Consider the following 19,515-nt stretch of genomic DNA (forward strand, 5'->3'; position numbering starts at 1 on the left):
TATAACCTAGGGCCTGCCTGAAGAATTTGGAAAGTCATTACAATCTATTTCTGAACTACCATGCTAGCCAGATAACACAGAGTTAAAAATAAACAAACCCATAATGTAAGTGAAATTCTGATGGAGAGACACTAACAATTCTTTGTTAATTTTGATCAAATCATAGGGTGGCCTAAAAAGCATGCCCTTGTAAGGAGCAAAGGCAGGCCAGCCGAAGAGTTGCTCTCTGTACTATAAAACCCTCAGATCTTACAGTGCAACTCCGAAAGCTGAGTTTATGTATCTTTCAGCCTCAACTGCCAACAGGCTTGGTATCTGTACTTGGGGACTCAACAAACACTTTGAACAAAATACCGCTGCTGTTCATCTTCTGATAAGAACTACCTTTTCTAAATAAAGAGTGGACATATTAGGCTACCATCTCACCACGTTAGTCACCACTAGATAACCTCAGATTCATACCTCTGTGATACAACTACAAGCATATTTTGGAAGCGTTGCTTGTGCCTGTTGAAATAAACAGCGCTCCCTCTCCTCCCCTCCTGTTTTTAGAAAAGGTATCAGTTGCAAGTTTCAGACACTGAGGTTTATGAAGCCACTAACAAAGTCAGAATCAACAATTCAGATGAATTAGCAAGAGCAGTATAATTGAGTCATCCCTTCTCAGATTTCCTGACCTACTCTTACTTTGCATGGCTTCACACCAACAGTCTGAGTCATTACAGCTTTGGGGAACCAAAATATTCCTAGATAAAAGTTTCTGACACTTGCAATAAGACACTACAACAGCAGCTTTGGAAAGGAGTGTGGGTAAGTCAGGTCCAAGAAACAAAACTATCACTAAATGGAAATTAGGGAGAAGCTCCCCAGGTGGACAGACTGCTCCTCAGAAAGCCTTACTACAACTTTGTTTTCAGAGAGAAGCACACTGTCCGAAAGGATTTTAGACTGAATGGACCAGTAGTTTCCTCCAAAGTTGCAAGTTGCCAGGATGCTGTTTTGCTCTCCATAATCAATAGCTAAGGCTATTTGGCAACAAGGCCTGCCACGTGCAGAAATACACATTAAACTTCTATGAATGATGTAAGTATAGCTTCCTTTTCTTATCAATAATTGTTGATTTGAAAAGAGATGCAGGAGTAAAGATGCTTTTGCGCACTCAAAAAAAAAGTAAATCTTATACATGTGTTTCCCATCACCATTCCACTTTTTTCCTTGCTATTATCGAGCCACCTACCCCAACCTTTTTCATCCAGCAATATCTTTATTAGAAACTCCCAACGCTCTGGACACAAAAAATGGACCACAAAAAATGAAGTTTTCAGTATGCCTTCAAAAAGTGCAATCACAAAGCCTGAGAGGAACCCTATGGAGAAAACAAAACACCAGACCTTACCAACAAGGTAAAAAGCAAAGACTTAAAGTTTTAAACACAACAGAAATCCTCTGCTCCCAGTGCTTGAAGCCAGGCTAATCCAACACCAAGATGTCTGTCTATCCTCAGGCAAACTGAGCATGAGCAATACTGCCCAAGGAGAACACCAGTAACCACAGCTGCTGCTCCAAATGCACGCATTTCAATAAAAGCATTAAAATAAACTGTACAAGAGCAAACTTCACTTTGAAGAGGGTGGCATTCACCATATGCCTGGCTTTAAGAAATCTAGTGTTACAGTTTTGTAGCAGTAAAGCACATAAGTTCAGGCAAACTGTTCTCAGAATAATAAAAACTAAAGTAATTTCTGGGTCAGTAAGAGATTGTGAGGCACCACACAGCATTATTTTTTAAATGGCACAGGCATTTATCATTCAGCTTACGAGGTATTCAGAACAGTCCAACTGACATCTGAGAAAATAAACAAAGGATAAAACCTTTATTTCCTATCTTCAGAAGGGAGAGCATAAGTTTATCCAGCTAGGCTGGACAGAATTTAGCACAGGGGTCCAACATGTGACGTTAACTTGATGGATAGTGCTTTATAAAGACTGGGCATTCCCCGTGTTTCAGTTCTAACCTAGATGGCAGAAGTGAAAGATTTTACTGTTCTGCAAAGCTACACCAGACAGGAGGAGTTGGCTGAAATTTCTGTAACTAAAAATTTATCAGTATTAGAAGGAACACAGCATGTTCATTCCATTCCCAATGAACATAAGCAGGGCTGCTAAAATGTCCAGTATGACAATAGCTATTTGCTCAAGAAGCCTTGGCTTTGCCATCCTTTGGGAAGTTATACGATACAGTTAGTACTTGATAAATGCTATGCAGCTAGACAATAAGGTAGCAAAGCTAGCATGCTGCAGAATAGAAGAAACAAAACACCTGTTCTTAAACTGTATCTACTGGCATGATATAAATAGGATAAATGACTTAACCAATTGAATCTGACCATGCCCCACACATCTCCCAAACTCCAAAGACAACACAACAGTCTTACTGAGATGCACCTCCAGTGACAAAGCAGCAAGCTATGCCATGACCTCCAGAGATCTCTGATTTTCTTCCACTGTCATTTTATGGTCTGATAATCTGGAGTCTATGCAATTGCTTACTGAACATACCTTATAAACCAGTTACTACATACAGTAAATACTGCACAGTATTTCAAGATGCTGTGGGAAAACCTAAACATGTTTTTCTGAAGATTATATATCCAGATTGCCTGTGTTTTAGTTATCAGAACTTCTCAAACTGTATCTTAATCCTGCAAGTCTACAAATTGTGTACTAATTGTCTTTGATTGTTTAAATTGTCTACTGAAATAATCCTTATGATTTTAGTTATTTATTTTTAAAACATGACCAGAAAAAACCATTCACATTGCCAGACAGCATCATCTTCTGAAGGGTTACAACCATTTTATGATAGCATGTACTAACAGTAAGAAATCCTCTGGAGGCCTGACTTACTCAAGTCTTTGTTGGAGTAAGTTATTTAAGTACATATTACCTTCAAAAACTTAAGTCCACAGGACTGTCCACACGATTTTCAGCATATGCTCTAGTCTTGCTAGTCTGCTCATCTTCACTGAATAGTTTCATTAAATAACTCACTGCATAGGAAGTATACAGATAATGACTGTGATGTGAACAGGCTTGCTTGAAACATTTTTGGAGACTTCACACAAATACTTTGATTCCAAATTGTCAAGATTCAATTCATTTTTCATGTCGGTGTTTGAAACCCACTTTTGGTAGAAACTAGGTCAGATTTCATCTTTACTGCAAGCCCTTATGGCTTTTCAGGCTCTTTTGCACACAAGAGGATAAGCACTGTCCTCAGTCCCCAACTTTAAGCGGTTAAAAACAACAAAATAGTTTTTATTCCAATTTCCACTTTTTATACAGAGTTCCCCCAGCCTTCGGAAGCATTGGGAAGTTGCAAGTAAAGCAGTCGTTACAAAATTCTGAAAGCAGCAACTGTGACAGCGTCTACCATATCTGCAAGAAGAAACATAGGCTACATACAGTGAGAGAAAGAGTGGGACTACAGCTCTTTCCAAGCACTGTAGCCAGAATTAGACATCACTTCTATTTTAGGAAAGTTAAGAGCTCACAGAAAAAAGTCTACCTATTATTTTGCAGATACAAAACTGTAACATCCTCCTGATCATCTCCACAAAGTCATATCTCTTCACTCACAAAAACAGCACAATTCTCAAAAAGAAAGATTATGCACTACTCAAGTTTGGGGAGCTCTGCCATTATGAGAGTAAAAGGACCTGCTACACACAAACTTGCATAAAAATGCTCTTTTTGGTTTTAGTTTTCAATGACTTACAGAAATGCTTTTCCCATTTTCTACAAGGAAAACAAATATAGCACATGTGAAAGATCTGACTGGGTTAGACAGAGCTCCAAGTTTCCAAGTAGCAGAAAGAGCCTGAAATATTCTTAAAATGGTATTTACCAATAGCTCTTTATATTTCCACAGTTCCTTGCAAAAAGGCATTTCATTCGGATTCTGTGTTGGTTTTATCTGAATTCCCTGAATAGCTGTCCTCTGTGTAGAAAGATCAGACGCTACAGGTGAGGAAACTCATTTCTCTCCAGGAAAGGGGAAAGAGCAGATGAAGTCAAGTAAAAAGATTCTCTCATTGTGTAATCCTACAGTTTCCAAACAATGACAGCATGAGAAACCATGGGAAACCATGGGTCTATTTATAATTTTAGCTTTCAAAAAGGAATTGATTCTTCTCTATAAAAAAGCAGGGAGGACTCCAAGGAATACTGCTTGAGCATGACAAGGATACTAAATGAGGGTGGCAACTGTTTTGTAAGTTAAGTTCATAGAGCTGATCTTTGAGGTCTACTACCATACGCTCGAGTTGCATAGCAGCAGCCTGCTTCATAAGGCAAACAGCTGGAGAATTTATACTAGACAATCTCACTAGTCACACTAGAATCGAGAAAGTTTTTTAGATCAAAGAAAATAACAGACCCATGAGACCACATGTGGTAGGACCAGACTCAAGCATCTTAATAGCTAAGAACTGAAAAAATTGAATCAAATCTAAACTGCAAATATAACCTCCAAAACTCTGCAAAATCAAGAGCATGCAACATGAAAGGCAGACTACAGATCTGTAATCAACTAAAATTTTAAATTTGAAAGACATGTCACTAGTCTAGCATGGCTTAAGCTATTTTAATACACTATAATTGGAGGATGGAGCAACAGATGGGCTGGAACAGGGGATCCATCTCAGCTCTTGGCTCCCTCTCAGAGCACATGGAAGGGAAGTTTTGGGAGAGTCTAGGCCAGATTTCAGCTTGACACTTTTCACCAAGCCTTACAGCTTCTGTCAATCCCAGACTCATCAAGTTAGATCAACTCTCTAAAGATTAATTTCTCCTACTGGAAAAAAAAAGAAACAAAAACAGTACCGGCTTTATCCAGAGTCACTGCCGAACCTGGATGAATTCAGAGGTGAAAGGCGAAAGTTCATTTTGGCACATTAAGAGCTAGAGCTCTGGATTATGAAATGGAACCCAAGATGATATTAAATAAGGAACACCTTGATCTTAGAGTACGTGTGACAGCAAAGTCCCTTCCCAGCCACAGCACTGTGCTTGGGACAAGTTTCAATCGCAGATGGGACGAGCACTCCAGCACCTGAGCTGTCTTTCAGAGCAGAGCTTTAAAGCTTGGGGAAGAATGAGATAGAAGGAACTGCTCTGAAGTCCTCTCTCAGGCACTCCCTTTTATCAAGAAGGGCTCTCACTTTCCCATTTTTATTCTTAAGCTGTGCATACTGCCAAAGACAGAAATAAACAACCAAGACTTTGTTGCGGGTTGGTGGGGGGTGTTCCTTTAAGTTCATGGTAGGAGAGGTACAGTGTTTGGATAAACACATTGCTTCAAGCCTAGATGCTCCTTTTACCTGACCACAGTGCTTTAAATACCTTTGCAGTGCTGATAAATAATATGACCACTCATTATACCAAGTGTGTCAGACTCTGCTGCTCTACTGGAGCTCACAGCTGTGGCACGTGAGGTGTCTCTAGCTGCAGATGGTAAGCAGAGCATTTAGAGTGCTCTCCCCAACACTCTTCCCCTCACTTTTTCTATTAGTTTTAGGAGCTCCTATTGTCACTTTCACATTGAATAAGATTTATTCTTAAAGCAGTAGCATTTTTTAGATATTTAAATACCACCCATCTTTTCTGAAGGTCTCTAAAAGCTACTCTGGGATCCTACCCATTATATCACTGCACATTACTACTTCCACACATGTAGCATGAGGTGCACACAGCTTCTTAAGTGAATTGTACAGAAAGGGATGACTGATAATTCTTACTAGGAAAATGACAGTTCATTCAGATCAGAGTTTTCAGTACAGGCTCACCTTAAATCCTAACCATCCATGCCTGACTCTCTAGGTAGGTCTGCATCACCATGTTGAAGTGACCCACAATCCAAAAGGCATTCCTCCTCCTACAAGGATAACACAAGGAACAAGTACAGATAAGAACCACAAATGTACACCTCAGGGCACTTTCTCCCCTATCATTCAGCCAGTGATACTCAAGCTAATTCCTCAAGCGAGAGTTACTTCAGAAAACTCCATGTCCGTAGCAAAACATTCCTTGTACTACTTAGAAAGTAGTCAAATACACAGAAAGCAAATACAGCCAACAAGGGCTGCCCTGTTTTCCGTACAGCAGAGGATTTCACTACTAGGTATGTTTCTTCTGCAAAGAAGTCTACTTCCTTTTCTGCCCTCTTCCTACCAGGTAATGACTGGTACTGAATACTAGAGCACTGCTGTGGGCAGTCTTCGGGGAAAGCTGTATGCGTTAAGTTATCAGTTCAAAACTTCAGTATGTAATTTTTAAGTTTTGTATTAAAAAAATCTCAGACGTGCTTCAGGTGTCCTTACCAGACAGGAAAGAGGACCCAGCAAAAAGGAAACCCATGCTGAACAAGGTGGTTTGCCTTTAAACATTCATGGGCTGTAAGACAGAAGAGTCTTAGCTACTACATTTAAAATTTCTCCTAATCTAAAGAGGCAAAACCAACTAGGATCCAGACAAAGCCTCTATCTTATCAAAAACAGTGCCAAAAGCCACTCTAGTGCAAGTTAAATACACGTAACACAAGTTCTCTTTTTAGCCCTGAACACAGGTCTGCCCCTTTCCTCAAAAGGGCTCTCAGGTTCTAGCAGACAACATATCTTATAAAGTCCAGAAGATAAATTTTCTCATTGCCTCTCTCCAGTATCAAAAGCACAGGAAAAGGAGAGACATTTTTAGGGTGTTTTATTTATAGTTTAAGTCACACTGATCTTGCAAAACTATCATCTTCTCAGACACTTCAAATACAAACAAATAAGCCTGATACCACAAAACTTCTTAAAGAGATGCTGCGATAAGGCATTGTTCTGGAAAGCCCTAGTATATCTTCATTTCTTAGAGAATTAAAAAATAAAAATAAAAAAGCAACAAAAGAAAACCACCACAACAAAACACAGCCTGGAAAGACTTGAGAAAGAGTTAGAGGAATGCAACAGCCTTTTTGTGAAGCCAGGAATCTTCACAGGGAGTTCAATTAAAAAGAGTCTAACACCTCCTTCATGCTATCTCAATTGAGGTGTCATCCCTCTTCACCCTTCATGTGTCAGAGGCATATAACAAATCATACTGGACAGCAGCCAAGAGCAAGGGAGATTTTTCAGACTCCTGGTTACACTTTTACAGTCCCCCCCCCCCCCCCACCCTGCCAGAAAGAGAGGCCACATGGGTCTTCATGGGTCTCTCTTGAACTCTGAGGAAATCACTGTTAAGAACAGCAAGATTCAGCTTTATGCCTTCACTCACCCTTAACACTGATGCTTGCCTTTAAACTCTGAACATCCCACGTTCTTATTTTTCTTATTTTTTCAGTTGTTTAGGAAGAACTCCACACAAGAGTATCAGAGGACACAGATGCTTCTGTTTGTAGCCAATTCTCTTAGAAAAACACATTTAAGAGCTCAAAACCACCCCTACTGTTATTTATTCCATCTTAAAATATGACGATTTGAGTAGGTACACAGGGTAATGATCTGCTGCAACCAGGACTCTCCTGCAATTAATTTCTCTTCCATTTGATTCCACATAGCACTGTCATAGTTTGACCATCTGTTTTAGTCCCTCTGCCCAATGAGGTTTTGAGAAACAATGTTTTTGTGTGTTCCAGATGTTTAAAGAAATTATTTCTCTAGAGAGCTGGAAAAGACCTGCCGAGGAACCAATCTTTACAAGTACCATGATAAAAGTATGCATGACTATACTTCCCCCAAATCCCACAGGTGAAACTATTCATCTTAAAGTTATCAGCTCAGTGCTCAGCAAGTTGATAGCTACACTAAGAATAGTAGGTGTATATGCAATTCTCTCACCATGCCAAGAGTAAGTTTATACAGTGCACAGGATAGGGATAGCTTCTGTAAATACCAAGTAACAGATACATCCAACCCCAAAAGTAATGTTATTACAATGCAGCATGAGTGTTTGAGGTGTGTGTTGGAACAACTGTGTGTGCGTCTTCATGCTTACCACATTAAAGTGCTATTATTGATGCCTGCCAAGCACTCCTTAAGCAAGGAGAATTCAAAGCAGGAAGTTCAAACAAGCCTTTTAGCCAAGGAAATCATAAGACATGCTAATGTGAAGGGGTTTTCTTCCATGGTAGTAGGCTACAGTTTCTCTTAGAATCTGATTTCAAATTTGATGAAATAGGATTCTGCAAGAAACTCTACACCACCTCACAGAAGCTCCCGTCATACACTGACCTCTAGTGTAACAAAGACTCAAGACATCAGAAGTCTCTTCAAAGCTTTAGAAAACATTTATCAAGTTATTTTCACAACACGCTGAAGTACACTTTCATGCAATAAAACAGACTGAAGTAGATAGGTCTCACAGGATTACTTACAATTGTTTAACAAAACTGGAACATGCTGCAGGGGGAAGCTACAAAGCTTAAATTGGATTAAGGATATGAGGCTACTGCTGTGTTTACATAAAGTAATTCACATCAAAGCAGCATTTAACTACTTTGAAAACTAGCTTAATTTAACACCTAAACATTCTGGATGTACAGAATTATTTCTTAACTACAATTTTACAATGCTCAAATAAGAAGATTTGAAATAGAAACACTTGGCTGGGGCAAGTCCTGTATCTCACAGACAATTAGGTCAGCCCAGATTCTGCATCAGAGTTTTGGAGGGTGTGTGGAAAGAGTTGTTGACTCAGATGTGCTTACTGCAGCCAACGTTCAAGACAAAATCTGCTAGGAACCGGAGGGAATGTCATCCTCAATATGATATAAAAATCCTTAAGGATCCCTCACTCACTAAAGAGCATTCAGGGCTCAGCCAGGGTGAGTATGGGCAGACTGGGGTGGGAGAGTGGCTGCTTGTTTCTGACTAACTCTTGGGGGGGGGGGGGGGGGGTGAAACAAACAAACAAAAAAACTAAATAGCAAGTTGGTTTCAAAATTATCAGCTTAAACTCCCCCATGCAAGAACAGTTCCCCTCAACTTTACTGATAAAAACCCTGTATTTTGTTATAAGCTAACTATAGTTTTTATGATAAAAGCTATCCATTGGAAGCGTAGCAAACTCTAAGGTGGTGTTACCGACAGGGACAACTGAGATGGATGCCCACACTCTTCAGGGATCCTTTTATGCTGCTTCTCTCCGCTCCCTAAGCGCCCATCCAGAAGACTACAGACAAATCCCAGAGGCGCTCTATTGGCTCCAGACTGGTCTTCGGGCCTCCCTTTGGAGGCAGGGAGTCTTTCAGGAGCTGCTTCTGAGCGAAGTGACCTTCTCAAAATTGCCAAGTATTCAGATTTCTGTGCTCATTTTCTCTGAAAAGCATACATGCGTGGTTATCTTGGAACAAGAACATTTATACGTTCTAGAGCAGAAGCTTTTACAAATTGAAATCTCTTTTGAACAAGATATTAAAAGCTGTGGAAATACTAAGTTCAAAAAGAATCGAGTACAACTTGAGAACAGCCATCACAATTTTACCATTTCAAAGATAGTTGTCTGAAACCAAGTTCAGATCAACTGAAAAAGATCCTTTATATCTGTGCTCCCAGATTCAAGTCTCTGAATACAACCCAGAAAGCAAAGACCGAGTTTTCAAGTGGTTTCTAGCTGTGAGTACCAGAATTCACTAAATCCTTATCTGTGCTGACTACCTCTGAAAGAACAGGTCCACATTATTAAAAAAAAAAAAAATTATTTAGCAATATGTTCAAAGCTAAATATTCAAATTTAAAGGCGATTTCTGAAACACTAGAGAGACAACTGTTAATGTTTACCACACTTGCCTTCTACACAACAGTTAGTATCATGCTGCCATATAGGAAGCATGTGGCAGCAATGCAACGACTTCTGTTGTGGAAGCAACGACTTCCACAACAGGAGTCACAACCTGCATCCTAAATCCTACTTTTGGGATTCATTCTATTTTGCAACAAGTTCCATTCTAGTTAAATCTGGCAGCCTTTTCTGCTAGACCTAAACAGTGAGACCAAGTATGTGAGCTGTACTACAGCACAAGTCCCTTTATGCAGGTCAGTAAACAGTGGAGAAGCAGCAGAACTCCTGGCCACCAGTCCAGAACTCAGAAGGTCAGAACTCACCTCTAATCACTTTTCTTTTCCATGCCCATCACAGTCCTTTTATTGACAAAAACTTTACTGCAACTACAGCATAGAGTCAAACAATAGCACGAGGATTTAGAAGGATATTAGTAGCTAAAGTTAGGTCAGTTCAGGCACAGTTACGAATAAAATGTATGCTTTAATATGGAGGAACCCGGCCTAAGCCACCTAGCCACACTTCATTTCCCATTCAAGTGTGCCACCTCAGCCTGCTGCTTACCTCACATAGAGCCAAACACACCACTTAGACAAGCAAATATACCTAGAATTCCCAAATGCCAACCTGTCATTTGTACTCAGCAAATACATGCTTCCCTAGTCAGCGGCAAAATATCAATCCTGCTCCTCCTAGTCCAAAGGGGGCAACAGTTAATCTGTAGAGCATATCAGGAAGATCTCTGAATAAAAAGTACATAAGAATTACATAAGCAAGTTCTGATGGCTTATACAACAGATCATTGCAGTTGTATTTGACTGAATATGTTCTTCCAACTATTTTTTCCCAAAATCCTTGTACTTAATTCAATGCATGTGGTGATGGAATGACTTTCAGAACAGTGGTGAGCATCAGTACACAGATGTTCCACATTTGTCATGTCACACGAATCTTGTGGCCAACACCCAAACATTAACAATCTAAAAATCCTCCTACATAAAAATTCACATATGATGCATTTGTTCCTAGAAGAACATTTGTTAATACATTAGATTGCTGGAGATATTTCTCCAAAATTGTCTTTTATTTATTTACTTAAACTGCAACAAGCTTTCTTTGGCTTCAACAAATAAAAAAAAATATGTATATATAGAAATTAAGTCAAATGGTAGCTTGAAAAAATTTGACAGAGCTAGGAAAGACTCCTTCAAATTGAATCAACTGTAATGCATTGTAGAAGAGCAAATGCACATATACAGCATACAAGCACGTCCAGATTTTTTTTTCTGGCTAGCCATTTTCCTAAAGAAAGTGTAAAAACACGAGTGAAGCAGACAAAGTTGTAGCCAGCACAGAGCTCTAAAAACATCACTCAAAGAAGTTTCCTAGTTTATTTCTCCTAAAACAGATCTGAACAAAAATAAGGCACAGAAACAGAAAACAGAATGCACTACCTGTAAGCTCTGCCCTCAGATCCTTACATTCAGCATGGCTTTAATCATTAGGAATACAGAAAGAGAAGAAAATTTTGCGTCCATCCAGGGTTAGTGGAATGCTTCATGCTAAATTTCATATTTCACCATTGCTAAAGTGCTATGCTGCAGGTTGGGAGAGCTATCAAGCAACTGTGTATTGACCCAATTTTTACTGAATCGGTAATCTAATGCCACAAAGATTTGTTTCAAACAGTAATTCCTGAGCTATCTTCATTAAGAGGCAGTAGCCCCTATACATAAACGCACTGTAATTGATGGATCACTGTCTATCCAAACAACACATTTCTAGGGGAAACATCCATAGTTAACTCTGTTTTCTTCAAAGGCACATAAACATAATGATCTTTAGTTATGGCCAACTCAGTACATTTGAATTTTTACATATACTAGAAAGGATTGATTAATTCATACAGCAGTACCTGCAAGCATACAAGAAATCCAAGCAGAATAAATCCAAAGCCACTTCCTGCCACTTATTGCATGTGACAGACCACAGGCCAGCATCTTACAACATGAGAGAGATGGTTTCAATTTCTTGCTGACAGAAGTTTGTGTGACCTTGGAGAAGTCACTGGGGCTGGCCTGTGGCTCACAGCAGTCTCAGCCAACTGCTGGCTGCCAGAGTCTCTCCTCTCCCTGGCTGCATGAGTCTGTCCCTTCCCCTGCTCCACAGCTTGTTTGACCCTGCACTGATACATTTCAGACCAGCAACAATAAAAACAAAAATTCAATTGACTCCTTACACCTTTAGCACACAAGTGACTCAGTGCAAGGTCTGAAAAGCAGAGTTGGTGTAAAGGAGAAAGCTGCTAAATGCAGATAAGACCATGACAGCTAGCTCCCATGTTCAAGCTCCCAGTCTGTCATTTGAGGTGAAGAGAGCTCCCCAAATTCCCAGAGATCTTGTGAGGATGAATAAATAAAGGTTAAAAAGGCACCAAGACTCACATTAACCCACTGGAACAATTTTAGATGATATCTCTAGGAAAGAAGCGATTTTCTTCACAGAATACCTATCTCAGAAATTTGGGTGACAGGCCCCATGGAAATCTAAGTTCTGCATGAGAAGCCAAGGACTTACTGAAGCAAAAGAAAGCTTTCTGAGGAAGCCATGCTGAGGCAGGAGAGTCCAGGCCAAGCACTTATGTGCTAGGAAGTTCCAGGACAAGAAAGGCAGGAGGAAACAGGCAGAAAAGTGCCCTTCCTTCTATAGGTCCACATACCCAGCAAGATCACCATTTGCTACCGTTTCTCTGATTCCTTCTGTACTTGGGTAGGGGGCACCACACAGCAGATCTGAACAAGTGCACGTACCTATGCCAGAAGTACACATGCTGCTTTACCTTGATCGGACAATACCTAGCTACAAAAAAGGCATGACAGGACCTTCAGGAGTTTCCCAATGTGAGATGTCTGCCCCAAAACAGAACCTCATCTCTCCTCCCTCAAGAAAAGGCCCTCCAATCCATTCTTAAAACATCCCCCAAAGAGAGCCTACTTCCTATGATCTTCAGTGTGATGAATGTACCCCTCTTGCTGTCTCAGGCTGGCTCCCTGAAGGCCAGGAAAGACTATTAAGCCTATCAAGAAATCCACCAACTCCATGGCTGAACATCCCTTCTCAGCTTTTTCTCCACTAGTGCCTGCATTCTGGAGAGTGCTTTTGTCTAGACTGCTGCAGGCATCATCATTTTTATCCTACTTCTTCCACTGGCACAACTGTCCAAGGTGGACTGATTGGACAGGATGTGTGCGGTATAGTAGGTATGGGCTGATAGTACCAGAGAGCGACCAGAAATGCCACAGCAGATGTACTCTTTATGAACACAGTTAGAATACAGGAGATAGAAAATATTTAGCAGCATGTATTAGCCAGCAGAATACGCAGCGAAAACCTCACTCAACATTTAAAAGTTACAGTGGACAGCAGGAGAAAAAGGCAATATGTTGGAAACACAGCTATATGGGTAAAGAAATTGAGCAGCTATACAATGAGGAGTTTCCTTCTTAGAAATTCTTTCTGTAACTGCTATGTATCTCCTCACACATACTTTAAACAATTAAGCAGTATCCATTAGTCCCTCCGCAAAGCCTTAAGTAGCCTCTGGAGCCTTTAGTCTCTCCCACTGAAACCTTGTTTGTTTAAGAAAATCGCATCACAAGTCACGTAACATAAACAAACACATCTTATTTATGAACTAAGCTCTGGAAATTTTAATCACTTAGCGGACTGTGTAATTATGGTACAGACTATCAAGTCCTGTGGGATTTGCTTAGTTCCTTGCTAACTGCCTTTGCTCTTAAAAAAAAACAAAAAAACAAAAAACCCCACAAACAACAACAACAAAAACTTACACTGCTCACAGTTTATTTATGGACTTAGGTTCTCATGTTTTAAGGTAGTTATCTCAAATTAGAGCATAGGTCTAACATCAGAGAAATTTTATGGTGCATGTCCAGTAACACAACCATGAATACTGTACGTAGAGGACAATACTCTGAATTTAATGGAAGTACTGTCATTATCACTCAATTTGCCAGCTTTGCATGAATCTGTTTAGAAGACTGCTGTTTGGCAGACTATTAAAAAACAACAAAAAAAGCCTGATACGCAACTCTTGTTGTAAGGGGAAATTATGTGTTTATTACAGTGCCAGAAGCACTTGTGATGAGATTTTTCAGTTTCAGAGTGAAGTAGTCTGCCCATGTTGACAAATTCCATTCTGAAAACGAAGCAGAGAGCCATAAGCCAGGACGCTGCTAACAGAGATGAGCCACAGCTTGATTACCTTACCTATCACTTAGCTGCTCGGAGCAAGGAACTTCCAGCAGGGCAAGTGACAGAAGTACACCCTTGCCTTATGGAGCTGCTGGGAAAGCAGCGCTGTGATTCTCGCAGCAGGTTTACTGTGATCACCACCTGGAGGCTGTATCATTCCTGGCAAGCACAGTTAGCACCCCTCTTCTTCTCCCACATCCTGAAGCCTTTCCCAGCAGTGAGAAGTGCCGACCTACCTATTTCAAACTCCAGAGAAAGCAGCACAGCAGCACCGGCTTAGTCTGGCCCTGCATGGAGGTTCACCCTCCTGCTCCTCCCCAACTCCACGCAAATTTACGACCTACGTTATTATGGCAGATATTCTGTTTGCTAGATAGCCAGCAGGGCATAAACACATTTTCTGCACACAAAGCACTACAACACAAAGGGTAAACTGGGCTTGCTTTCTGGATTGAATTTCACATGGCCTTGTTTCACTTCAAGTTACTAAAAGTGAAGTGCTATTTTTAGGCAGGTAAACTTAAAAGCTAGCCACACCATAAAAAAAAGCAATTCCCTCTCAGCTAGGTAACCCACTATGTGGGATGGGAACGAGTAACCATTTGCATTATCTTTGAATCTCATCTAAGTTCAGGAAAAACAGTTTTGGAACTTCCCTGCCTATAGGCTAAAAGAAAAGCAGGGGAAAAAAAGAAACAGTGCAATACAAACAAACAAACAAAGATTTGGGTTTACAGCCATTCTAGGAATCCACTATTCTTTTCAATCTCTTCCTCAAAGTTCAGAGAGTATGTGCTGTAAAACACTCATTTCTCTGCTCAACCAGACCCAGATTATAAGTCAGAATTGTGCATATTCACAACGTGTATTCTTACCAAGAGTTACCTCCAACGTGTGAATCTGCAAGGCACAGAGGTGGGAATCTCTTCCAACAGAGTGCTCCAAGACAGACACAGCAGCCAGAAGCATGTACTATCGTTAAAATGTCCATCAGCTGTCTGAGGACGTCATATTATTTGAGCTCCCTGAGGCACACCCATTCTTTAATCTTCAGCTTGAATTCCCTCCTCATCCTTTACAGATCAATTAGATGTATCAAAATAAAAGCCTGAACTAGCTGCATAGATTAGTTCATCCCCAAAATCCAGTTTAAGAAAGTTAAGCACTGTCACATGTTCTAGACAGATTAAAACTGAACAGTGTAAGAATGTGGGTATCCCAGTGACAATGCAGTTTAAGTCTTTAAAGAGGAGCCTGCACACAAGCTTCACTGACCATATGCCTAAATATTTTCAACAACTTTGAATAAAATACACCTGGCAGAGGAGTTTTCTTTTATATTAGCTGCCACTGATTCGAGTCACATAGCAGTCCATCTTGGACTGGTATCCTAACAAAGGAAAAAGCTGATGTGCAGTGAGACTTGCTGTAAATCACCACACTCAACTAGGTATTAGAGCAAGAACATTTTCAACTTGCAAAAAAATTCTCATAAAACCCCTAAATCTAGAGCATGCCTGTAATTAAATAAATGCTGATTTTAGCCAAATCAAAATACAGTTTTAGATTTAAAGAGAGTTTCATTACTTAATAAAGCTCATATGCAACTGAAATGTGACAACAATAGAGATGGTTCCATTACAGCATCTTTTCCAGCTCCTTAAGGAGGGACATCAATTATTTAAACATCTTCTGAAATGGCTGCAAAACTGAATTATGAAGTTCTTAGACTTCTTGAGTAGTAACACTTATGAAAGAGATATTTCAATTGACTTGTAAACCAATGACTGTCTTAATCTAGTAAGTACCATAGAGCAGATTTCCACATTTGCTCATGAGATTGTGCTCCAAGTTTTCATAGTGAATTTTTGGAAGCTTTCTTTCAGGCTCAGGGACACATGCATGTTCTGATCTCATGCTAGTAGCAGTTTTCTCTTCAGAAGATACACAGGGTTATGCTGCAGTTTACAGTGCTTAACGACCTCTTTAAAAAGCAAACATCCAGGACTTCATTACCACAAGGTAACATTTATTTAAATTGCCTAGTTTGCTCCCACACCTTCACCTCAGTTTGCAGTCATGTTACCTCCCTATTGCAACTTCATTTTGCAGCATAAGAAGTACTCTAAAATTTCAGTATTAATACCTAGCATTAAGATTATAAAATTCATTCCCTTTCTCCAACACAAACCAACTTCCACCTGCTTTTATTGACTCTGATACCTTACCGTCTCCTTCATCTGAAATACAGGGAAAAATTCTGAAACTCAGATGCATCATTTATCTCTAAACAGGGCTTAGAAACAAGACCTTGAGCATTGTTTAAGTGGGTAACTTCTCAGTTCCCATTTAATCTAGTTAGTCCAAAGCCATTTGTAGCATAACATATGTTACTGCTTTAATACACTGCACTTATTGTATGCTGCAAAATAGCAGTTACTACAACTGTTAACCAGGACTGCAGAGGAACAGGCTTGCTACAGCAAGCACTGAAAATGGAAAGCAGCAAGGGAGCTGGCTTAAGTTTCCCCAATGGATTTCTACCCTATCACCAGCAACACTTAGAGATTTGAAATTGCTCGAACTGACAAATAGGTAAGACAAGCAAATGTCCATTCCTACACTTCAAGGGGGAAAAACAAACAAACAAAAAAGCCAAAAGCCCGAGATGTCTTTAAAAAGACAGTTCTACATTTAGTAAGTGTCCAGTTTTGAACTTTAATTTTTCCAAACTAGCCTGCAAGTCTTCTGTTTTGTTTTTTAAACCCTCCTTGAGCTTCACTTCTGCAAAGATTCATGAGAAAGTATCTTTCACATAACTTGTGTCCCCCTCCTCCTCCTGCCTTCCAAACTCCCAAACTTTGGGGCCACTGGCTTGTCTCAAACACCTGATAGATAAGCAAAGGCTTTTAAAATTATTATATCCCCCCAAAAAAAGCTCAGTGGAATTAGATAAGTGACTATAAGTGACCCCAGGAAGGACAGGTCTGCAGCGGGAACTCTTATCTTTTCTGACCAGCTGATCCCCCACCCCCGTGAAAGGGAAGCCACACCTCGGCTACACCAGACCCCCTCCTGCAATTCGGGCTTTGTCAGAAATCAAAGGCAGTCAGCTCCGGTGCAGACCAGAAGGAAAGCAAGGCTGCGTCAGTGCCAGCACACTCGCAACTGCTTGTCTCGCTGACACTAGGAAGGAAGACATGGCTCTGCCAGGGAACAGAGGATTTCCGCTCATGCCACTACCCCATCCCAGCGCGAGTAACGAGGGGAGCACAAATCAAAAAATGGAATAAGAACAAAACAACTACGCTTTCCTTTGGCCAGAAGTCAAAGATATTGCAAGTAAGGCTAAAGGAGAGAATTTGGTGGAGGGCAGGCAAAAGTACAAGTACTTGGCAGGCCAGCAACTGAGTGCATGGCAAGCCAAGCTGGAAGTAGAAGCCCAGCAGTATCTTACGCAAAGAAAAAATGGAAGAGGGAGGAAAGGACAAACTGCTTAAAGTCTTTGTTGAATAAAAGCCTTTCCACTTGAATTTGGTAGTCAGCATCAATTCCAGACAGATTAACTCTTCAGTAAAACAGACCAAGTTTCCATTAAATTAGTCTCCATATGACCCATCACATACCACCCACTATAAAGTCTGGAAGGTAGCTCTGATTTTCAGTTACATTCAGCCGTACTGCAAGACCTGCTTTGTGCGGAAGACTTAGGACTAGCACATGTCCCTTTTATATCTCAACAAGCAAAGAAGCAAGAATCAAATCTGGGTTTGGCAGAGATAGCTGTATATTGACCATTTCCTGCCCAAGTTAGGTTAGCAGTTAGCACAGCTCTGCACTGAAGCAATGTCTTTCAGGGGGTCAGCACAGCAACAGCAAAATTGTTCTGTGTATTTGGATAAAATCAGGAACAGCAATCCAATCAGTAATCCAAAAAAGTTTTAAACGAGAAATAAAGCTGTGCATCCCTTGAGAGACCCATAATAGAAAAGCAGTCTCTTAAATGCATACATGCTTTCCAGCAGCTCTTCCCCTAAAGCTAGAGAGAGGCCATCTAATTCAGAATCCTATTTTCCTCTTGTTTTCCACAGTCATTCCTCCTGGTCAGGTTATTACGCACCATCCTAAAATGCACAAGCACATCATCCAAATCCAACAGAAAGCAAGATTTTTTTCACTGACAGGACTTCGTGGATCAACTGGACATGGTCTGAATGTCTAGCAATGAAGTCTTTGTAGTAAAGAGAGACACACACGGCCAAATAAAACAAGGAAAAAAAACCCCAAACACCCAAGAATGGACTAATGACAGAAACAGACTATAAAATCCAAAATAGAAACAGTCAAATATCCTACCAAAGACAACAGTCACAAGTGAGTACAGTCTCTAGAAAAGGCCAGATTCAGAAATGGAAGGAACATTAAATATTTAGTTCTCTCAGATAAGGCAGATGACATGACTAATGCTTCAGGACCATTAACTAGTAGACCATGCACTGGCCTATTCAGATCATCTCTTAACAATGCATGAGACACGGTCATTGTTTTTTAAGATTTATTTCCTGGGCTTAAGCATCTTGTGATGACATAACTAAAAACATTACTTTTATTAATAAAAGTCTTAAGAATCTCTGAAGATTTTCAAAAATTCTCCATCTGATAATGATATGGCGGTTATGTTAAACGAGAGAACAGGAAAACTGACAGAATTCTGACCATCTTCTGATCTGCAATTCTTTAAAACATCTCAGCTTCCTCTGACAAATCTGAGACAGCTCTCTTCCCTGAAGAATTGCAAAATAAGGCTAAGATCTGCACAAGAGCACAAGATAGAGTTGAAAATCCCTCCCCAAGGTTTTGGAGATAGACAGTACCACACAAGGCAGAAACAAACGAGGCAAGGGCCATGGACAAGTTGAAGCAAGTCTCTGAAATGCTTAAGACGACTAGAACATCACTGTGATTCTCATGAATCCGGTGCACACACAAATATAGGCTTGCTTTAAACAACTAAAATACGTTTTTTTAAACAGAACAACCTGAAACTGCAGCACTCAATACAGAAGCTATTAAGAGGATTAAAAACAAAACACAATATTAAAATTTCCATGAGCAACCAGATAATGTCAGATCTTTTGCTCAAAGATCAAAGTAAAGTTGGCTTCTACTTCCCCTTATAATAACTATGGCACACTATTTTAAATAGAATGAATCAAATAGATGCTGCATTTAACCCTAGAGAAAATATAAAGTGGTATTTGCAGGCATAATCCAAATATTCTTATCTTTAAAGTTCTAGCAGCAGATTTCAGGATAAGGGTCTTCCATTTCACATCTATGAAGTCGAATACATCAGTGCTGTGGGAATCTAAACTACCAAAGCAGCGTAAGCAGTGCTCAGCTAGCACACCTTGCAGT

At 40.1% G+C, this 19,515-nt stretch overlaps 1 protein-coding gene across 19 annotated transcripts in view; it reads right to left on the minus strand.

The window, feature by feature from the left end:
* The window catches only part of SVIL (supervillin), a 136,194-nt gene that overhangs the window by 104,093 nt on the left and 12,586 nt on the right, over nt 1-19,515 (minus strand). For 16 of the 19 annotated variants that reach the window (XM_026101643.2, XM_026101640.2, XM_064505851.1 and 13 more), the window contains exon 1: nt 14,973-15,081. The exons of the other annotated variants lie outside the window; for them this stretch is intronic. In XM_026101643.2, coding sequence (XP_025957428.1) covers nt 14,973-15,066 — 94 coding nt within the window. In that variant the 5' untranslated portion in view covers nt 15,067-15,081. Of the gene's footprint in view, nt 1-14,972; nt 15,082-19,515 lie in introns of those variants that run through there. 19 annotated transcript variants of the gene reach the window in all.

The sequence above is a fragment of the Dromaius novaehollandiae genome, chromosome 2, assembly GCF_036370855.1.
Source record: "Dromaius novaehollandiae isolate bDroNov1 chromosome 2, bDroNov1.hap1, whole genome shotgun sequence".
Classification (NCBI taxonomy): Eukaryota; Metazoa; Chordata; class Aves; order Casuariiformes; family Dromaiidae; genus Dromaius; species Dromaius novaehollandiae.